The sequence below is a fragment of the Hemitrygon akajei genome, chromosome 27, assembly GCF_048418815.1.
Source record: "Hemitrygon akajei chromosome 27, sHemAka1.3, whole genome shotgun sequence".
Taxonomy (NCBI): Eukaryota; Metazoa; Chordata; class Chondrichthyes; order Myliobatiformes; family Dasyatidae; genus Hemitrygon; species Hemitrygon akajei.
The window spans coordinates 43,214,401-43,232,190 of record NC_133150.1 but is presented as its reverse complement, the minus strand read 5'-3'; the positions used below and the strand labels follow the sequence as shown (position 1 = coordinate 43,232,190).

Sequence of the window (17,790 nt, the reverse complement as noted above, 5' to 3'; positions counted from 1 at the left end):
ATGAGGTAGGCTTCAAGGTTTTCTACACTGCTCAGAATAAGTGTTACTCCTTAAAGATACCATTCATCTGCAGAGTCTTGTCCACAATCCGAAAATTCGTGATTAGTTAATTTTGCTGAGGCGAGGGCAAGAATTCTACAGGCACCTCCTCTTGCTTAGTGTAATTTTAAGTTGTGGCTTGCTTTCAGTTTGGTAAATTTCACCACTTGGTTAAAGGATGTACCTAATAAAGTGGCCACTGAGTGTATGTTCATGGTCTTCTGTTTAGCCCATCCACTTCAAGGTTTGGCATGTTGTGCGCACAGAGATGCCACTGTTCTAACGCATAGTTATTTGGGTTTCTGTCAGCTTGAACCAGTCTGGCCATTCTCCTCTGGCCTCCCTCATTAACAAGGTGCTTTTGCCCACAGAACTGCTGCTCATTGGATTTTTTTTTCCCTACCATCCTCTGTAAACTTTTGAGACCACTTGTATGAAAATCCCAGGAGATCAGCAGTTTCTGAAATACTCAAACCACCCTGTATGGCACCAACAATTATTACACAGTCAAAGTCACTTAGATCACATTTCTTCTCCATTCTGATGTTCAGTCTGAACCTCTTGACCATGTTTGCATGCCTTTATGGATTGCTGCCATGTGATTGGCTGATTAGAGATTGTGTGCAGGGGTACCTAATAAAGTGGCCACTAAGTGAATAATAACATTGCATTTTAATCACAGGGCAAAAGGAAGTTCAGTACTCTGCACAGCGTATGTTAATTAAGTATTTTCAGCATCTACAAAATCTCTTGTGTGTATGACTTGTTAATTATCACCTTTTCTGTTACTATCTGCACTTTCTATATTTCTTCTCTCTTAGGTACTTCTTGTTTTTACAACTCTCCGTGTCATGGTATTTGTTTATTTTTTCACCCTGCAGTTAGGAATTCTTCTCTCTTTTTATTTCTGCTGATTAGTTAAAATAATAGGTGGAAGAATGAGAAGGCGGGTGATGTTCCATTCAAAGGGTGGTAGGGGTTGGTGATTCGGTGTGTGACAGGATGGAAGGGGGAATTCTCTTTACGTTTAAGGAGGATTTGGGTGAGATGTGAAGCTGAATGTGGGATAGTACAAGAGGAGCGAAGTAGGCCATTCAGCCCTTGAGCAATCAAGGATCGACTTTATTCACCGTTTTTTATTAGGAATTTGTTGTGTTGGCGTAACATTCAACAATTATAAAGAATCTTGAGGCCCTCCGTTGGGCAGTGTCGACTATGCATGTTGCGTCCCAGCTGTCTGTGTGATATGCAGACCAGTACTTGAGCCAGGGCGGTATGGTATGGAGAGCAAGCTGTCACCCGTGTAGCAGGCTCCCCCTCTCCATGTAGCTGATGAGCCCAGAGGAAAGGCAGAGGCCGATACAGTTTGGCACCAGCAGCATTGCAAGAGTTGCCCGTCAGCATTGGATTCAACGTTGGACTGCTGTAGGGACTCCTGCTCCAGATTTTCCTCCTGACTTTACACCTTCCCCGTGAGTGGGTATATCCACAAGGCAACGGAGGTTTGAGATCAGAGTTTTCCTTCTCCTAGGTGAGCTGCCAACCACAGATGATGAGCCCCGCTTACCCAAAGTGACTGGTTTTAAGGTGCCAGTAACCCGCCTTTGCCCCTTCTGTTAGAAGAAACTGTTCTGCTGGGCTAGTATCTTAGTTATAGGTGAAGGCCAGGAGTTGGACTTGGTTGTCAGAGGGAATTTGAGACACGCCTTTGAGAGCATTTAACAGGTACCGCTACCACCTCCGGCTGTGACAATCTTAAGAAACAGTAAAGAATTATATAAATATAAAGTTAGAGGTTAAAGTGTGGATATGGAATAAAATGCATAATTATCAGCATGTATTTACAATATAAACAGGAATGCGAGAAGTGGTTTAAAGTGTCTATGCTGCAGTGCAGTGACTGGGTAATCATCTCTTGTTGGTATTGATATTGTTAATTTTAACAAGGAAACAGTCCCTTACTGTTGATGATGAGGATACAACTGTGAAAATATTGTGTAATATAGGGTTAATAGAGGTGGGTGGGGCTAACTAGAATAGTTGATCAGATTAACTGCCTGGGGGATGAAGCTTTTGAGATGGCATGATTTTATTTTTAATTCTGAGAGTCCTATAGTATTTTCTAGAAGTCCTCTTGAAGGGTCTTGGCCCGAACTGTCGACTGCTTGTTCATTTCCATAGATGCTGCCTGACTTGCTGAGTTCCTCCAGCATTGTTTGTTTGTGTGTGTGTGTGTGTTCCACCTTACTATAGGTCCCACGTGTGTGTGTGTCTCTCTTTGGTTTTCGAGCAGCTGCATATTTGCATATTTTCTCATTTTACTTTCCAGCAAGGTGATTTGCTGGGTGGGTAGTGGCGACAATGATTTCTCTTGGTCCTGGACACATACAAGTCCAACAATGTCGGTACATTTCACACGATGACTGTTTCTCCTGACCGGACAGTTCGCTGTAGTTTTCGTGTGCTGTGAGACAGTGCTGCATCAAACCAGACAGATCCCGCTTAGAAAGGATTTCTGATTTTGTGTCTAATTTGAATGCTTAGCGTTGGAGCAGGGGTTCCTTGTACCACTAACAGAGTGATCTGTAGACCTCGGGTTGGGAGCTGCTGTTTTAGAGTTTTGGGGTCAGAAAGGCGGAGGATGGTGGTGTCCTGTGAGATTTATTAACACGCTGCTTCTTCAGACCCTCAGACCGGCCCCTCTCCCGCCGCCACCAGGACACACCTTCTGGGTGGGAGACCCTCGTGACATTTGGTGTTGTGTTACGAGCAAGTGATGAGTGAAACATCAGCTGTTGTTGTGCTGAGGAGCCGCTGTTCGGCTCCTACCTGATTTGGTCTGGTGTGGTGAGAGGTTTTTGGTGAGGTACAACCCTGTGCAGGGTGACTGCACCCTACAGCTCCTTGTCCAGTAATGGTGAGCTCAGAGCACCGGACTGCTCGTTTATCGCTCTACGTCGTAATCTAGTTGAATTAACTACTCTCATAGTGTGGTTCCAATGAAGGGTCCTGATCCAAATCAAACACTGTCCATTTCCACACCGCTTCACAGATGCTGCCTGGGAGTTCTTTATTTTTTAAAGTATGTATTTCAAGATGAATCGCAGTAACATGCCCTTGCGGTCTAATGAGCCTACACTGCCCAATTACGCCCATGCGACCAATTAACCTACAAACCTTCACAGTTTTGGAATGTGGGGAGCTGAAACACCCGGAAGAAACCCACACAGTGTCTGGATCTGTACAGACTGCAGTGGAATTGAACCCAGGTCGCTGGTGCTGTAATCGCGTTACGCCAGCCGCTGCATTACCGTACCGCCTTGTTAGTTCCTCCAGTGTGTCTTCATATAGTGGTGCCCGTCCGTTGTGCAGTGCACGGTGGCACAGTGAGCTGGGCAGCTGCCCCACAGATCCAGTGGATGCAGGTTCAATCCTGCAAGCTCCTCTCCATACGTGTGGTTTGCACGTTTTCCCCGTGTCCACACAGAAAGGAACCGGAGCGTCCTGCATCCCAAAGATGTACCAATTAGGAGGTTAACTGTCTGCTGCAGATTGCCTCTGGAGTCTGAGGGAAGCTGGAAGGAATATGGGGAAAATGAGACATGGTGGGGGGGGGGATAAATTTGTGGTGCAGCGAACTAGCACAGAGCCGACAGGCCAAATGGCATCTTGCTATTTCGGAAGAAGAGATGAGGACCCAAAATTCTGGCTTCACTGTACAAGTCTGTGCATTTTACAGCTGCCACCTTGTAGATGAGACTTTAAGTAGAGATCCCTTTCCACTTCTAACTGGACATGGAGTACATTCTAGTAGTTCTATCACGGAAAGAGCAGAGTATCCCTGATGTCCTCCCATCAAGTTGATGTACTTTGGGAGATCGAACTTGAAGAGAGAGAACAAGGTTAATGACAGGATTCTTAACGGTGTTGAGGAACAGAGGGATCTTGGTGTCCATGTCCATAGATCCCTCAAAGTTGTGTATTTTGCTAGGATGGTCAAGAACGCTTGGAGTGTATGGCCTTCGTTAGTCAGTAGATTGAGCTCAAGAGCTGTAAGGTAAATTTGCATCTCTGTAAAACCCTGTTTAGACCGCACTTGGAGAATTGTGTTCAGTTCTGGTCGCCTCATTATAGGAAAGATGTGGAAGCTTTAGAGAGGGTGCAGAGGAGATTCACCAGGATGCTGTCTGGATTAGAGAGGATGCAGAGGAGATTTACCAGGATGCTGCCTGGATTAGAGAGGGTGCAGAGGAGATTCACCAGGATGCTGCCTGGATTAGAGAGGGTGCAGAGGAGATTCACCAGGATGCTGCCTGGATTAGAGAGGGTGCAGAGGAGATTCACCAGGATGCTGCCTGGATTAGAGAGGGTGCAGAGGAGATTCACCAGGATGCTGCCTGGATTAGAGAGGGTGTCTTTATGAGGAAAGCTTGAGCGAGCTAAGACGTTTCTTTTTGAATTGATGGAGGATGAGAGGTGACTTGATAGAGACGTACAAGATGGTAAGAGGCATGGATTGAGAGGGCAGTCAACGCCTTTTTCCCCAGGGTGAGAATGGTTAATACAAGAGGGGGTAATTTGAAGGTGATCGGAGGAAAATGTAGTGGGGATGCCAGAAGTAGGTTATTTACGAAGACTGGTGGGGGCTTGAAACATTCTACCAGGGGTTACGGTAGAGCCAGACATGTTACAAGCATTTAGAGGGTCTTGGATATGTCGTGGAGAGACAAGATCACCCACGCTGAACGGCAAGGCACCTGAACAGAAGTTAGTGGATGAAAGCAAAATTGAGGGCTAGGTAGGAGGAAGGGTTAGATTGATCTTGGAGTAGGGTAAAAGGTTAGCACAAGTTGAAGGGCTTGTAATGTAACACTTCCAATTAATGCTGGAGGAACTCAGCAAGTCAGGCAGCGTCTATAGAAAGAAATGAGCTGTCGGTGTTTCTGGGTGAGACCCTTCATTGTGCACGGAAAGTTCTGGAGGAACTCAGCAGGTCAAACAGCATCTGTGGAGGGGGAGCACACAAGATGCCGGAGTTCACCTGCGTTGCTCTGGATTTCCGGCATCTGCAGAATCTCATGTTTGGGGTCTGCACTCTTGCGGTGCTGTTCTGTTGTTTGTTCAACATTGATGGGACGTGTGATCCGTTCCCTCGTACATCACAAAGGTGTAGGTAGATGGGACTTGGCAGAAAAACTGGTCAGCGTGAACTAGATGGGCCAAAGGGCCTGTTTCTGTGCTGTAGTGCTCTATAACTGGGTATCACAGTAGTGTAGGGATTAGCGTCACACTATTACAGCACCAGCAACCCGACTTCATTTCCCACCACTGTCAGGGGTTTGTGCGTTCTGTCCATAGCCACGTGGGATTCCTCCGGGAGCTCCAGTTTTCTCCCACATTCTGAAGACATACAGGTTAGGGTTCGTAGGTTAATGGGTCACAGGGGTGTAATCGGGTAATGCGGACCCTTTGGGTTGGAGGGGTTGCTGTATCCGTATATATAAAAGAACGACTGTCTGCAGGATCTCATCCCGAAGGGTTTAACATCAGCTGCCTGATCTGAGTTCTTCCAACTGCTTACCTTTATAAATTTTCTAGCATTCTTTTTGCACTAAAATTTCAAGTCGTTCAAAGTAATTCTGTTGAATTGCTCATATCAAAACGGCTCAGAAGGCTCTGGGCCTGCACTCACTGGTCTTTAGAAGAATAAAGAGGGATCTCGTTGAAACCCATTGAATGTTGAAAGGCCTAGATATGGTGGACATGGAACAGATGTTTCCTATAGTGGACGAGTCTAGGATCAGAGGGGACAGCGTCAGAATGGAGGGATGCCCATTTAGAATAGAGGTGAGGAGGCATTTTCTTTGGCCAGAGAGTGGTTAATTTATAGAATTCATTGCCAAAGATGGTTGTGGAGACCAAGTCATTGGGTATATTTAAAGCGGAAGTTGATAGGTTCTTGGTTAGTAAGGATGTTAAAGGTTTGGGGGAGAAGGCAAGGGAATGGGGTTGAAAGGAAAAATAAACCATGATAGAACGATGACATTGACTCAATGGGCCGAATGGCGAATTCTGCCTTGTGGGAGGGGAAGGTACAAAAGTGTTACTGCCAGCAAACACCCATTGGAGGAAATTTTTACGGATTTTTATGACGTTTGTATTGATGAGCCGAGGTTTTTCTCTAAAACAGTTGGCGTCCTGGAACTAAATCAGCTAAACCTGTTCTGATAGGATCTCAAATACTGTGGGCTGTGTGACTGTGTTGAGAGTTTAAACACCAGACACGTATCGGCCTATTGTTTTATGTAGAACAGCTTTTATCTGGCTATCAACTGCAGGTGCCCTTAAGTGGACTGTTCCATAGTTGTCAGTGGCAGTCCCTGTGGGCATGTGTGCAAGTGACTGACTCTGAAATACCCATCTAGTCTTTCCCCGTGGTGACGTTACTAAAAAATCTGCGGCACTCAACTTCCCCAGCCGTGCTTGATTTATTGCCAGCAGTATGAAATGAGATGCACTTGTCTGCCTTGTACGGACCTTTCTAAACAGCTGTCAGAGTAATTGAATTCGAGTTTACCCTTTAAATAGGGTGGCTATCTCTGTAAGGCGAGTTTTCCACTGCAAAGTAGCACACTCAAAATGCTGGGGGGATCTCAACAGGTCAGGCAGCAGCTATGGAGGTGAAAAGGCAGTTGACATTTCGGATCGAAACCCTACTTCAGAATCGGGCTGGTCAGCTCCAATCCTGATGAAGGATCTCGGCCCATAAGGCTAGTAAACCATAAGACATGGGGATAGGATTCATCCATTCAGCCCATCTTGTCTGCTCCGCCATTTGATCATTGTCTCTCTCAATCCCGTTCTCCTGCCTTTGATACCCTTACTAATCAAGAACACAGCAATCTCTGCTTTGAATAAGCCCAATGACTTGGCCGCCACAGCTGTCTGTGGCAGTGAATTCCACAGATTCACCACCCTCTGGCTAAAGAAATTCCTGCCATCTGCAAACTTACTAGCCACCCTTCCACTTCCTCGCCCAGGTCTTTTATATGTGTACACAGGTATAAAAACTTACTTGTGGCTTGAAGCGTTGGCTGTTTATTCCTGTCCATAAATCCTCCCTGCCCTGAGTCCCTCCAGTAGTTTGTGTGTGTGTGTGTGTGTTGCTCAAATTTCCAGCATCCGAGGAAGCTCTTGTGGTTACAAGCACGGTGTCTAGATCCACGTCCATTTTCAATCTACTGAAACCCAGAAGTTGCTTTTCTCTGGAGTGGTCAATTAACCTACCGACCAACTGGCATGTTTCTGGGAGGAGGGAGGAAACTGGAGCACGTGGCCCACAGAGAGAGCATGCAGACTCCACACAGGAAGTACCAGAGGTCAGGATCCAACCAGATCCTCCAAGCTGGGCGATGGCAGCGTTACCCGTTCAGGCATTATACTCAATGGTAGATGCTGCCTGCCCTGCTGACTTCCTCCAGCATTTTGTGTGCGTTGTTCTGGATTTCCAGCACCTGCAGCATTTCTGATGATTATTACATTTGGTGGCCACTTTATTAGGGACACCTGCTTATGAATGCAAGTATCTAAACCAGCCAATCATGTGGCAGCAACTCAATGCATAAAGCAAGGTCAAAAAGTTCAGTTGTTGTTCAGACCAAAGCTCTGACGGGGAAGAAATGTATCTAAGTGATCTTGGCCGTGGGATAACTGTCGGTGCCAGAAGCGGGTATCTCAGAAACCGCTGAATTGCTGGGATTTTCATGCACAACAGTAGAACAGGATATGCCACGGACTGATGCCGTTAAGCAAGGGGTCAATGGACACTAGATCGGGAAACCCCGCTCTGGAATTTAGAGAATGGTGCAGAGAACAAAAAAACATCCAGTGAGCGGCAGTTCTGTGGGTGAAAATGCCTTGTTAATGAGAGGGGTCAGAGGGGAATGACCAGACTGGTTCAAGCTGACGGTAACCCAAATAACCATGCGTTACGAGGGTGCTGTGCAGCAGAGAAAACCCTGACGGGGCTGGGCTACAGCAGCAGGAGGCCATGCCGGGTTCCCCTCCTGTGTCTAGTAAAGTGGCCACTGAGTGCATGCTGCCACTGGAAATTAGTTACAGGGTTATTGTTTAAATTGCATGGGTTTGGATATTCATGGAATTGCTCATTTTATTATTCTGTTTACCTATCAAGTGCTTCCTATTCAGTGTGACTGTACCTTAATTACTTCCTGTGGCAGCTTCCATCCTTGGCATTGTCTCTCAGGTCTATTTTGGCATAAAACCTAGTGGGGGTGGTTCCTGTACTTACATTGCCTCTTCCTCCTCCCTATTGGGTCTACAGAATCCTTGCCTCGATGTCTTCTGAGTCCTTCGGATTTCATTTGCAGCTAAAACCAAACCCACCCTGAGAAATAGATAGATAGATACTTTATTCATCCCCATGGGGAAATTCAACTTTTTTTCCAATGTCCCATACACTTGTTGTAGCAAAACTAATTACATACAATACTTAACTCAGTAAAAAATATGATATGCATCTAAATCACTATCTCAAAAAGCATTAATAATAGCTTTTAAAAAGTTCTTAAGTCCTGGCGGTAGAATTGTAAAGCCTAATGGCATTGGGGAGTATTGACCTCTTCATCCTGTCTGAGGAGCATTGCATCGATAGTAACCTGTCGCTGAAACTGCTTCTCTGTCTCTGGATGGTGCTATGTAGAGGATGTTCAGAGTTATCCATAATTGACCGTAGCCTACTCAGCGCCCTTCGCTCAGCTACCGATGTTAAACTCTGCAGTACTTTGCCCACGACAGAGCCCGCCTTCCTTACCAGCTTATTAAGACGTGAGGCGTCCCTCTTCTTAATGCTTCCTCCCCAACACGCCACCACAAAGAAGAGGGCGCTCTCCACAACTGACCTATAGAACATCTTCAGCATCTCACTACAGACATTGAATGACGCCAACCTTCTTAGGAAGTACAGTCGACTCTGTGCCTTCCTGCACAAGGCATCTGTGTTGGCAGTCCAGTCTAGCTTCTCGTCTAACTGTACTCCCAGATACTTGTAGGTCTTAACCTGCTCCACACATTCTCCATTAATGATCACTGGCTCCATATGAGGCCTAGATCTCCTAAAGTCCACCACCATCTCCTTGGTCTTGGTGATATTGAGACGCAGGTAGTTTGAGTTGCACCATATTTGAAAGTCCTGTATCAGTTTCCTATACTCCTCCTCCTGTCCATTCCTGACACACCCCACTATGGCCGTGTCATCAGCGAACTTCTGCACATGGCAGGACTCCGAGTTATATTGGAAGTCTTGGAAGAAATGGCAAGAACGTTGAATTTTTGGGCCAGTGTAATTCGGCGGGTGAAGGAAAGCTTGGCACCTGGATGTTTGGAAAAATGGAGGGGCGGGGGGAAGAATTTGATTGATCGTGGAGTAGGTTGAACGTTTGGTACAATATCTTGGGCTGAAGGGCCTGTACTGTGCTGTAAACGTTCGAAGTTCTGTGGTCAGCGCCAGCAATCACCGATCGGGGTCCAGTTCCCACCGGCGTCTGTTTTCCCCGTGGCCACGTGGGTTTCCTCCAGGTGCTCTGGTTTCCTCCCACATTCCAAAGGTGAACAAGTTGTGGGTGTGCTACATTGGCACCGAAAGTGTGGTGACTCTTAGGGGCTGCCCCAGCACCTTCTCCGGCATATGTCACTAGGTTTCAATGTATATGTGTCGAATAAAGCTGATCTCTTAATCTTTTTAAAATTCAGTCTTGAGGCTCACGCTTGCCAAGTTTACTGAGGGATTACCGAATCGCCTCCAGGCTGAGCTAATGTCACTCTTCGCTGTTAACAAAATGCTCACAAGCTTCTCTTTCCTTTGCAGCACTGGAATGTTTTCAAAGAGGTGACGGAGGTGTTCATTCTCGTCCCAGCTCTGCTCGGTCTCAAAGGCAATCTGGAAATGACCCTGGCTTCCAGACTCTCCACTGCGGTGAGTATTTGACCTTCAGCCATCTGCTCGCACCCTCCTTCAGCCAACTGTATTTTTACTTGCATCTACGGTTGGCATAACACTATTACCGCCCCAGCTGTAAGATGGGTTCAACTCCTGCCCCTGTCCGTTAAGCAGTTTGTGCACCCTCCCTGTGACCACGTGGGTTAATTCCACGGGCTCCTGTTTGCTCCCGTATTCCAAAGTCATAGAGTCATAGAAAAGTATAGCAGAGAAACCGTCTGTTCGGCCCATCTAGTCTATGCCAAACCATTTAAACTACCTACTTCCATCGACCTTCACCCAGACCATAGCCATTCATACCCCTTCTATCCATGTACCTATCCAGCTGGTGGTGTAGTGGCATCAGCACTGGACTTCGGGGCGAGAGGTCCCGAGCTCGAATCCAGCCAGCTCCCGTTAAGAGCTGGTGATGTGTTTTTAAAAAGAAAACAACAACTCACCCGGCAGAAGGTAATGGCAAACCACTGCTGTAACTTGCCTAGTACGCGATTTCCCAATACGTCAGAGCAGCGTGGAAGGAGATGGTCTGCTTCCCGGAAATAATTCCGGATGCAACGTACCTATATCCTTAAACGTTGAAATCGAGCTTGCACACACCACTTGCACTGGAAACTCGTTTCACACTCTCAAAACTCTGAGTGAGGAAGTTTCCCCAAAAAACATATGGATTAGGGTTAGTAAATTGTGGGATTGCTGCATTGGTGCCAGAAGTGTGGCCATACTTGCGTGCTGCTTAGCACGATTGCTGAAATGACTTGACACAAAAGTCGCATTTCACGGTATGTTTCAACGTATCTGTGAAAAATAAAGCTAAACTTTAATCTTTCCTTGGAAGTGGTTCTGTCAAATTCCGATCTGCCATCCACTTTCTGAGGGATCGTCAGATATTTTTGCCAAGTTTGTTGGTGCTAATACAGTAAATGGAGGCAAAGTCCGTGATAAAATCTGCTCACTGCTGCGATCTGCTTATATTGATAGATAGATAGATAGATAGATACTTTATTCATCCCCATGGGGAAATTCAACTTTTTTTTCCAATGTCCCATACACTTGTTCGAGTCCACATGGAACTCAACTGTGTGTCCTTGACTAGTTGTTCCCATCTGTCTTGCACCTTTTGTTCTGTAGAACAGGTTTTAATTTTGTAAATTAAAAATAGCAATTGTATTTAGTAGCAGAACGGTTAGTGCTTCTGCCTCGGAGTCACACGCCTGGCTTTGATCCAGAATACTCGTGTGGCCTTTCCATGTTCATCATGTGACTGCATGGATTTTCTCCCTTCCACATGGTGTCATGGAGTTTTGCAGCACAGAGATGGGCCCTCTGAGACAACTTCTCCATGCTGACATGCAATACAGTTTCAGGAAGTGTATGGTCTTGCACTCTGGTAGAGGAAACTACTTTTTAAATGGAGAAACCTTTCAAAAATCTGAGGTACAAAGGGGCTTGGGAGTCCCCCTTGCAGGATTCCCTAAAGGTTCATTTGTGTGTTGAGTTGGTGGTGTGGAAGGCAAATGTCATGTTGGCATTCCGTTTTGAGAGGATTGGAATATAAAAGCAAGGACATAATGTTAAGGCTTCATACGGCGCTGGTGAGGCCTCGTTTGGCGTATTGTGAGCAGTTTTGGGCCCCTTGTCAATGAAAGGATGTGCTGATATTGGAAAGGATTTGACAGATTTTCAGGGATACAATTCCAGGATTGAAAGGCTTATCACGTGATGAGCTTTTGGTGGCTCTGGGCAGCTACTGGCTGGAATTCAGGAGAGTGAGGGCGGGGGGGTGGGGGGGGTCTCACTGAAACCTTTTGAATGTTGAAAGGCCTCAATAGACTGGATATGTAGAGGATGTTTCCTATGGAGGGGTGGGGTGGAGTCTATGACCAGCGGTCACAGCCTCATAATAGAGGAACGTCTGTATAGAATGGAGATGAGGAGGAATTTCTTTAGTCAGAGAGTGGTGAATCTGTTAAATTCATTGGCACAGATGGCTGTGGAGGAGGCCAAATTATTGGGTATACTTCAGGCAGAGGCTGATAGATTCTTGATTAGTCACAGCATGAAGGGGATACGGGGAGAAGGCAGGAGACTGGGGCCGCGAGGTAAAATGGTTCAGCCATGATGAAATGGCGGAGCAGACTCGATGGGCCAAATGGCCCACTTCTGCCCCTTTGATTTTGTGGTCTGGCCAATTAGCCTAACTGAGCAGGGACCTGTCAGGTGATAGGTGAGTTCAGAATTCACATGTCACCTGCTAACCTGAATAGAATTCGGGTTTTATGCAGAGAAAGTGCAACACAGGTAGACAGCTGAGGTGCAAGGGCCAAGATGTGGGCAGACTGAGGGATCAGGAGCCCACCTTCATTGGATTTGAGGTATGTTCAGGCTTCTTAGAACAGCGGAATAGAAGCTGTCCTTGAGCCTCTGTACACCTTCTGAAGCCTCTGTATCTTCCGGCCAGTGGAAGGGGGAAAAGAGAATGTCTGGGGTGCTAGCAATCTGACTATATTAGCAGCTTTCCTGAGGTAGTGAGCAATGCAGACGGAGTTCATGAAGTGGGAGTGTGATGTTCAGTACAGGCTGGGCTCGCTTCACAACTTTCTGTTATACCTTGCAGTCTTGGGGACAGTAGTTGCCACTCTAAACTGTGATACAGCTGGATCCGTTGTGCATGTGTTTGGAAAAAATAGTGAGGATACTGTAGGGACACATCAGATTTCTTCTAAAGGTGTATAGAGACACACACCCACCCACCCACCCCCCCCCCCCCGACCCGAGACCTCACTTCAAGACTGGAAATGGGGTGATGTCAGAATAAAAAGGTGGGGGTGCCGAAGGATAGCTAGAAGATGATGGGTGAAGCCAGGTGGCTGAGAAAGGTGAAAGGCTGTAGAAGGAGGACTCTTAATAGGAGAGGAGAGCAGACCATAGGGCAAAGGGAAGGAGGAGGGGACAGACCATAGGGCAAAGGGAAGGAGGAGGGGACTTGGGGATGTGATAGGCAGGTGAGAAGAGGTAAGAGTAAGGAATAGAAGAAAGGGGGAGGGGGAGTGATTTTCATATATATATATATTATTTTTTTTAAACTGGAAGGAGCATTGATAGTTATCCTCTAAAACAGATTCTCTTTCTCTGCATTTGAAACGTTAGTAACTAGTAAGTATTTTTTTCCAAATCAGCTAGCCTTTCTTTGGGTAATTATCTTTTTGAACTGAACAAATGTTCCCCTGTGTATTTATACTAGGAGTTGGCCTGATGAAGTGACTCAGCCTGAAACATGACTGTTTATTCATTTCCATAGATGCTGCCTGACCTACTGCGTTCCTCCTGTATTTTGCATGTGTTGCTCTGGATTTCCAGCATCAGCAGAATTTCTTGTGTTTTAAAACCATAAGATGAGTGAGAGGGTTATGGGACAGGAAATCCTAAATAAAATTAATTTAGCACACTTTTTTTTTTGAAAAGTTACTGCTCTGTTGTGAAACATTAAGGAACCTCCTTTCAAAGTTTCTAAATCAACCAAGACTTGTGCACATTAACAAGCTGAATCTCCTTTCTGTTGGATTGTGGCTTCTGTCCGAGGTTCTGCCAAGTCGAAGGTGGCCAAAATGATTGTGAGTTTTGAAGGCCTGTTTTCTGCTGGTTGCAGTGACACAGTCACATCTGAATGTGCCCTGAATTCCAACGACAGAATTTCACAGGAGCTCTCTGTACACAGCGAGTGTAAATGTGTGGGAGAGCCATGCGGTCAGTGTGTCCTGCCACAGCTCGGATCGCTGGATTAATTTCCCCAACAGTTTCTGTCTGCAAAAATGTGGAACCTTCCCACCTATTGATCTTTCCACTCACTAATCAATAGACTTTTGGCTGGTCAGTGCAGTCGGATTTGTTTAGAGAGGTAGCATTGAGGTAGAAAATCAGCTGAGTTTACAAATGGCAAAGCAGGCTGGGGTGAGACCAAACAGCCTATTCTTATTGTGAGTATGCAATGCAAAACTCGTATGATTTACATTAAAATAAAGTGTGCAGTGCTGAGCAAGTCGGGCAGAGTCTGGAAGGTTTCAGAGCATTGAAACCTCTTCAGAATTGACTTAAACACAGACGATTTTGCTGATGCTGGAAATCTGACACACCCCCACACAGACACACATCCGTCTGGTTCACAGGGAAGACAATATTCCATCTTTACCTCATCTGGCCTGTAACTCACTGATGTGGTTGCTTCTTAGCAGTCTGAAATCAGATTCCAGAATAATTTAATATCACGAGCATATGTGACAGCAGTACAATGCAATGCAAAAAAATTATGAATTGCAATAAGTATAATAGTTAAATTAAATGGGTAGTGCAAAAATAGAAATACAAAAAGTAGCGAGGTTCATGGGTTCAGTGTCCATTCAGAAATCGAATGACAGAGGGGAAAAAGCTGTTCCTGAATCATTGAGTGTGTGCCTTCAGGCTTCTGTACCTCCTCCCTGATGGTAGCAATGAGAACGGGGCATGCCCTAGGTGATGGGGGTCCTTAGTGATGGATGCTGCCTTTTTTGACACCTCGCTCCTTGAAGATGTCCTGGACAGAGGCAGGAAAAGGGCAGCTTCTGCCCAGTTCTTATCAGTCTCTTTGCAATAAAGATGGGCTCTTGCCCTCTAGTCTTACCTCATTGTGTCCCTTGCACCCTATTGTCCACCTTCACTTCACCGTCTGTGTCACCGTAACACTGTATTATGTGTTCTTCTACTCCTTTTCCCCGTTTGCTACATCAATGTATTTGTATTTTAGAATGATCTGAACAGAGAGCTTGCGAAACAATTTTTCCACTGTATGTCGGTACATGACAACAATAAACTATTTGCCAGTCACTTGCAAAACAATTTTCCACTGTATCTCAGTACATGACAACAATAAACTATTTGCCAGTCAATTAACAGGTCTTGCCAGCAATATCCATATTCTGCAGATGATCTATTTATTGAAAATAATAGTTTGTGTGTCATTTTAACCTCACACTCTGATCTTTGATGCCTCAGCCTCGTTTTTTTCTCTGTAAAGAAACCAGTGTTTACTTCAGCATTTTGCTTTCATCTGTGTACTTGACCCTGTCCAAATATAGCATCAACAGTATGGCTTTAAATCTTCCCTTAGTAGAGGCAGCATAGAGATGCGTCTCTACCAAAGGAGGTGTGAGGTGCTCCCTCCCTCCGCTAGCCTGCAGATCACCCTTGGGCAAGGTGTAGCACCTGCTTAGCCCCTGATCAGGGTTATGTGAAGCCATGGGAGTGGCTGGTGGATGGTCATATGAGCAGCTGGTACATATCACAAGTCCTGGTTATGTGACCACTGACACCAGGCAGACAATCTCTGAAGAGTATTGATAATGGATGGGGTCTTGTAAAGACACTGCCCTGAAGGCAATGGCAAACCACTTCTGTAGAAAAATTTGCCAAGAACAATTGCAGCAGTGTGTACTATCTACAAGATGCACTGCAACAACACACCAAAGTTCCTAAGGCAGCACCTTCCAGACCCACGACCACTACCATCTAGTAGGGTGAGAACAGCAGATACCTGGGAACATCACCACTTGGAAATCCCCCTCCAAGTCACTCACCATCCTGACTTGGAAACATGTCGCTGTTGCATCGTTGTCGCTGGGTCAAAACCATGGAATTCCCTCCCCAACGGCACAGTGAGTGTACCTACACCTCAGGGACTGCAGCAGTTCAAGAAGGCAGCTCATCACCTTCTCAAGGGCAGCTCGGGATGGGCAATAAATGCTGGCTTAGCTGGCGGCGCCCATATCTCGTAAATGAATATTTTTCTTTAAAAAAATTATGGTCATGGAAAGACCACAATCGCCCATGTCATACGACACAGCACATAACAAATTAGTAGAGACTACAGCACAGAAACAGGCCCTTCAGCCCATCTCACTGTGTGCCAAACTGTTGTGCTTGTCTCATCATCCCATACCTGAACCATTAGTCCTCCACCCCCCCATCCAAACTTCTCTTAAACGCTATAAACGAAGCCCTCATCCATCATTTCCACTGGCATCTCATTCCACAATTGCACCACCATCTGAAGAAGTTTCCCTTAAATATTTCACCCTTCACCCTTAACCACTGACCTCTCGTTCTATTCTCACTCAATCTCAGTGGAAAAAGTCGATTTGCATTTACCCTTTCTATACTCCTTATAATTTTGTGTACCTGTATCAAATCTCCCGTCATTCTCAATTTCCAGGGAGTAAAGTCCTAACCTATTCAACCTTTCCCTGTAACTCAGGACTTCAGATCCTGACAACATCCTTGTGATTTCTGCCAAGCCTTTACTCATCTGCTCTGATTGGTTTCCTCTGAAAAGTATTTAAATTTATTTATTTCTATTTAGCGATTATGGTGCGGAGTTGGCTCTTCCAGTCTTCCCTCGATCCCACAACCCCTCTTGTTTCATTTTCCTTTTCGTGTGTGGGGGAGGGTAGGGTGCTTTTATGTCTTTTGTTTCAACGACTACTGTGTTTTTTCTGTATTTCATGGCTGTCTGGAGAAGAGGAGTTTCAGAGTTGTATTGTACATGCATACTTTGACAATAAAATGAACATTTGAACCCTAACCTAGCCATGCTGCCCCAGCAATGCCCAACCAACCCAATTAACCCTAACCTAATCATGGGACAATTTACAATGACCAATTAGGCCACTTGGTACATTTTTGGACTGGGAGGAAACTGCAGGGCCCAGGGAAAGCCCACGTCCATGGGGACGACATACAGAGACTCCTTGCAGGATGGCGCTGGAATTGAGCTTCGAACTCCGGAACATCCCGAGCTGTGATAGCGTCGTGCCAACCACTACACTGTTGTGGCGCCCAAGTTAACTGCATCAATGTAAATCAACATTGGTTATCTGCCACACGCTATGACTCTGATGTTTCGGTGCTCCCGTTGCAGTTGGAAAAGTACTGAAGTAAAATTTTGTTGTGCTGTCTTTTGACGTGTTAAAATGATTGCGTTCTCTCGTTTCTTCGCTTCCAGGCTAACATCGGGCAGATGGACTCGGCTGCAGAGCAATGGAAGATGATCACGGGGAACCTGGCTTTGATACAGGTGAGAAGCACACTTTATTTTCTGTGCCTTGCAACAGCTTGCCAGATCTTGGGCTGGCAAATTAACCCCCACTTTTTTTCCCCCCAACATAAGCATAACAATACTCAACAGACCAGATAGGATCTATGGAAGTGAAATGGAATCTGATAATTCATGTCAATATTTCCTCTGACTGACTTGTTACCTGTCCCACTGCTGGTGTTTAGTGTGGCAATGAAGGCCCTCCATAAACAGATGTCGAAGGAGTCTCCTTTGCTGTTTCCGTAATAATTAGGGTTGCTAGCCCTGAGCTGAACCCCTGAACGTGGGCAGTTGATGGACTGCTCTCTTGGTCTGGCCTCTACCCCTTTGACCTGTTTGGCATGGGTGACCCTACCGAGAGGCAAAGCATGAAGCCCTGACTCCAGCCAACATAGCTGTCCGGGTCAGTGAGGCACGCAAGCCTCCAAACCCGACGACACCAGGGTCCTGGAGGAACGCTGTTTCATTTTTACTGTGTATTGTATCAGCAGTTTATGGTCGAAATGACAGTAAACTTGACTTGACTTGTGGTTGTGGTCCTCTTGGAGGATTTCCTCTGAAATGTTTTATTCATTGACCTGAAAGCAGGTAGCATCTTGGCATGGTGGTT

At 45.9% G+C, this 17,790-nt stretch overlaps 1 protein-coding gene across 3 annotated transcripts in view; it reads left to right on the top strand.

Annotated features, from left to right (window-relative positions):
• Positions 1 to 17,790, top strand: part of LOC140717312 (solute carrier family 41 member 1-like) — a 70,140-nt gene that overhangs the window by 21,763 nt on the left and 30,587 nt on the right. For all 3 annotated transcript variants that reach the window (XM_073030780.1, XM_073030777.1, XM_073030779.1), the window contains exons 3-4: positions 9,926 to 10,033; positions 17,088 to 17,159. In XM_073030780.1, coding sequence (XP_072886881.1) covers positions 9,926 to 10,033; positions 17,088 to 17,159 — 180 coding nt within the window. The remainder of the gene's footprint in view (positions 1 to 9,925; positions 10,034 to 17,087; positions 17,160 to 17,790) is intronic.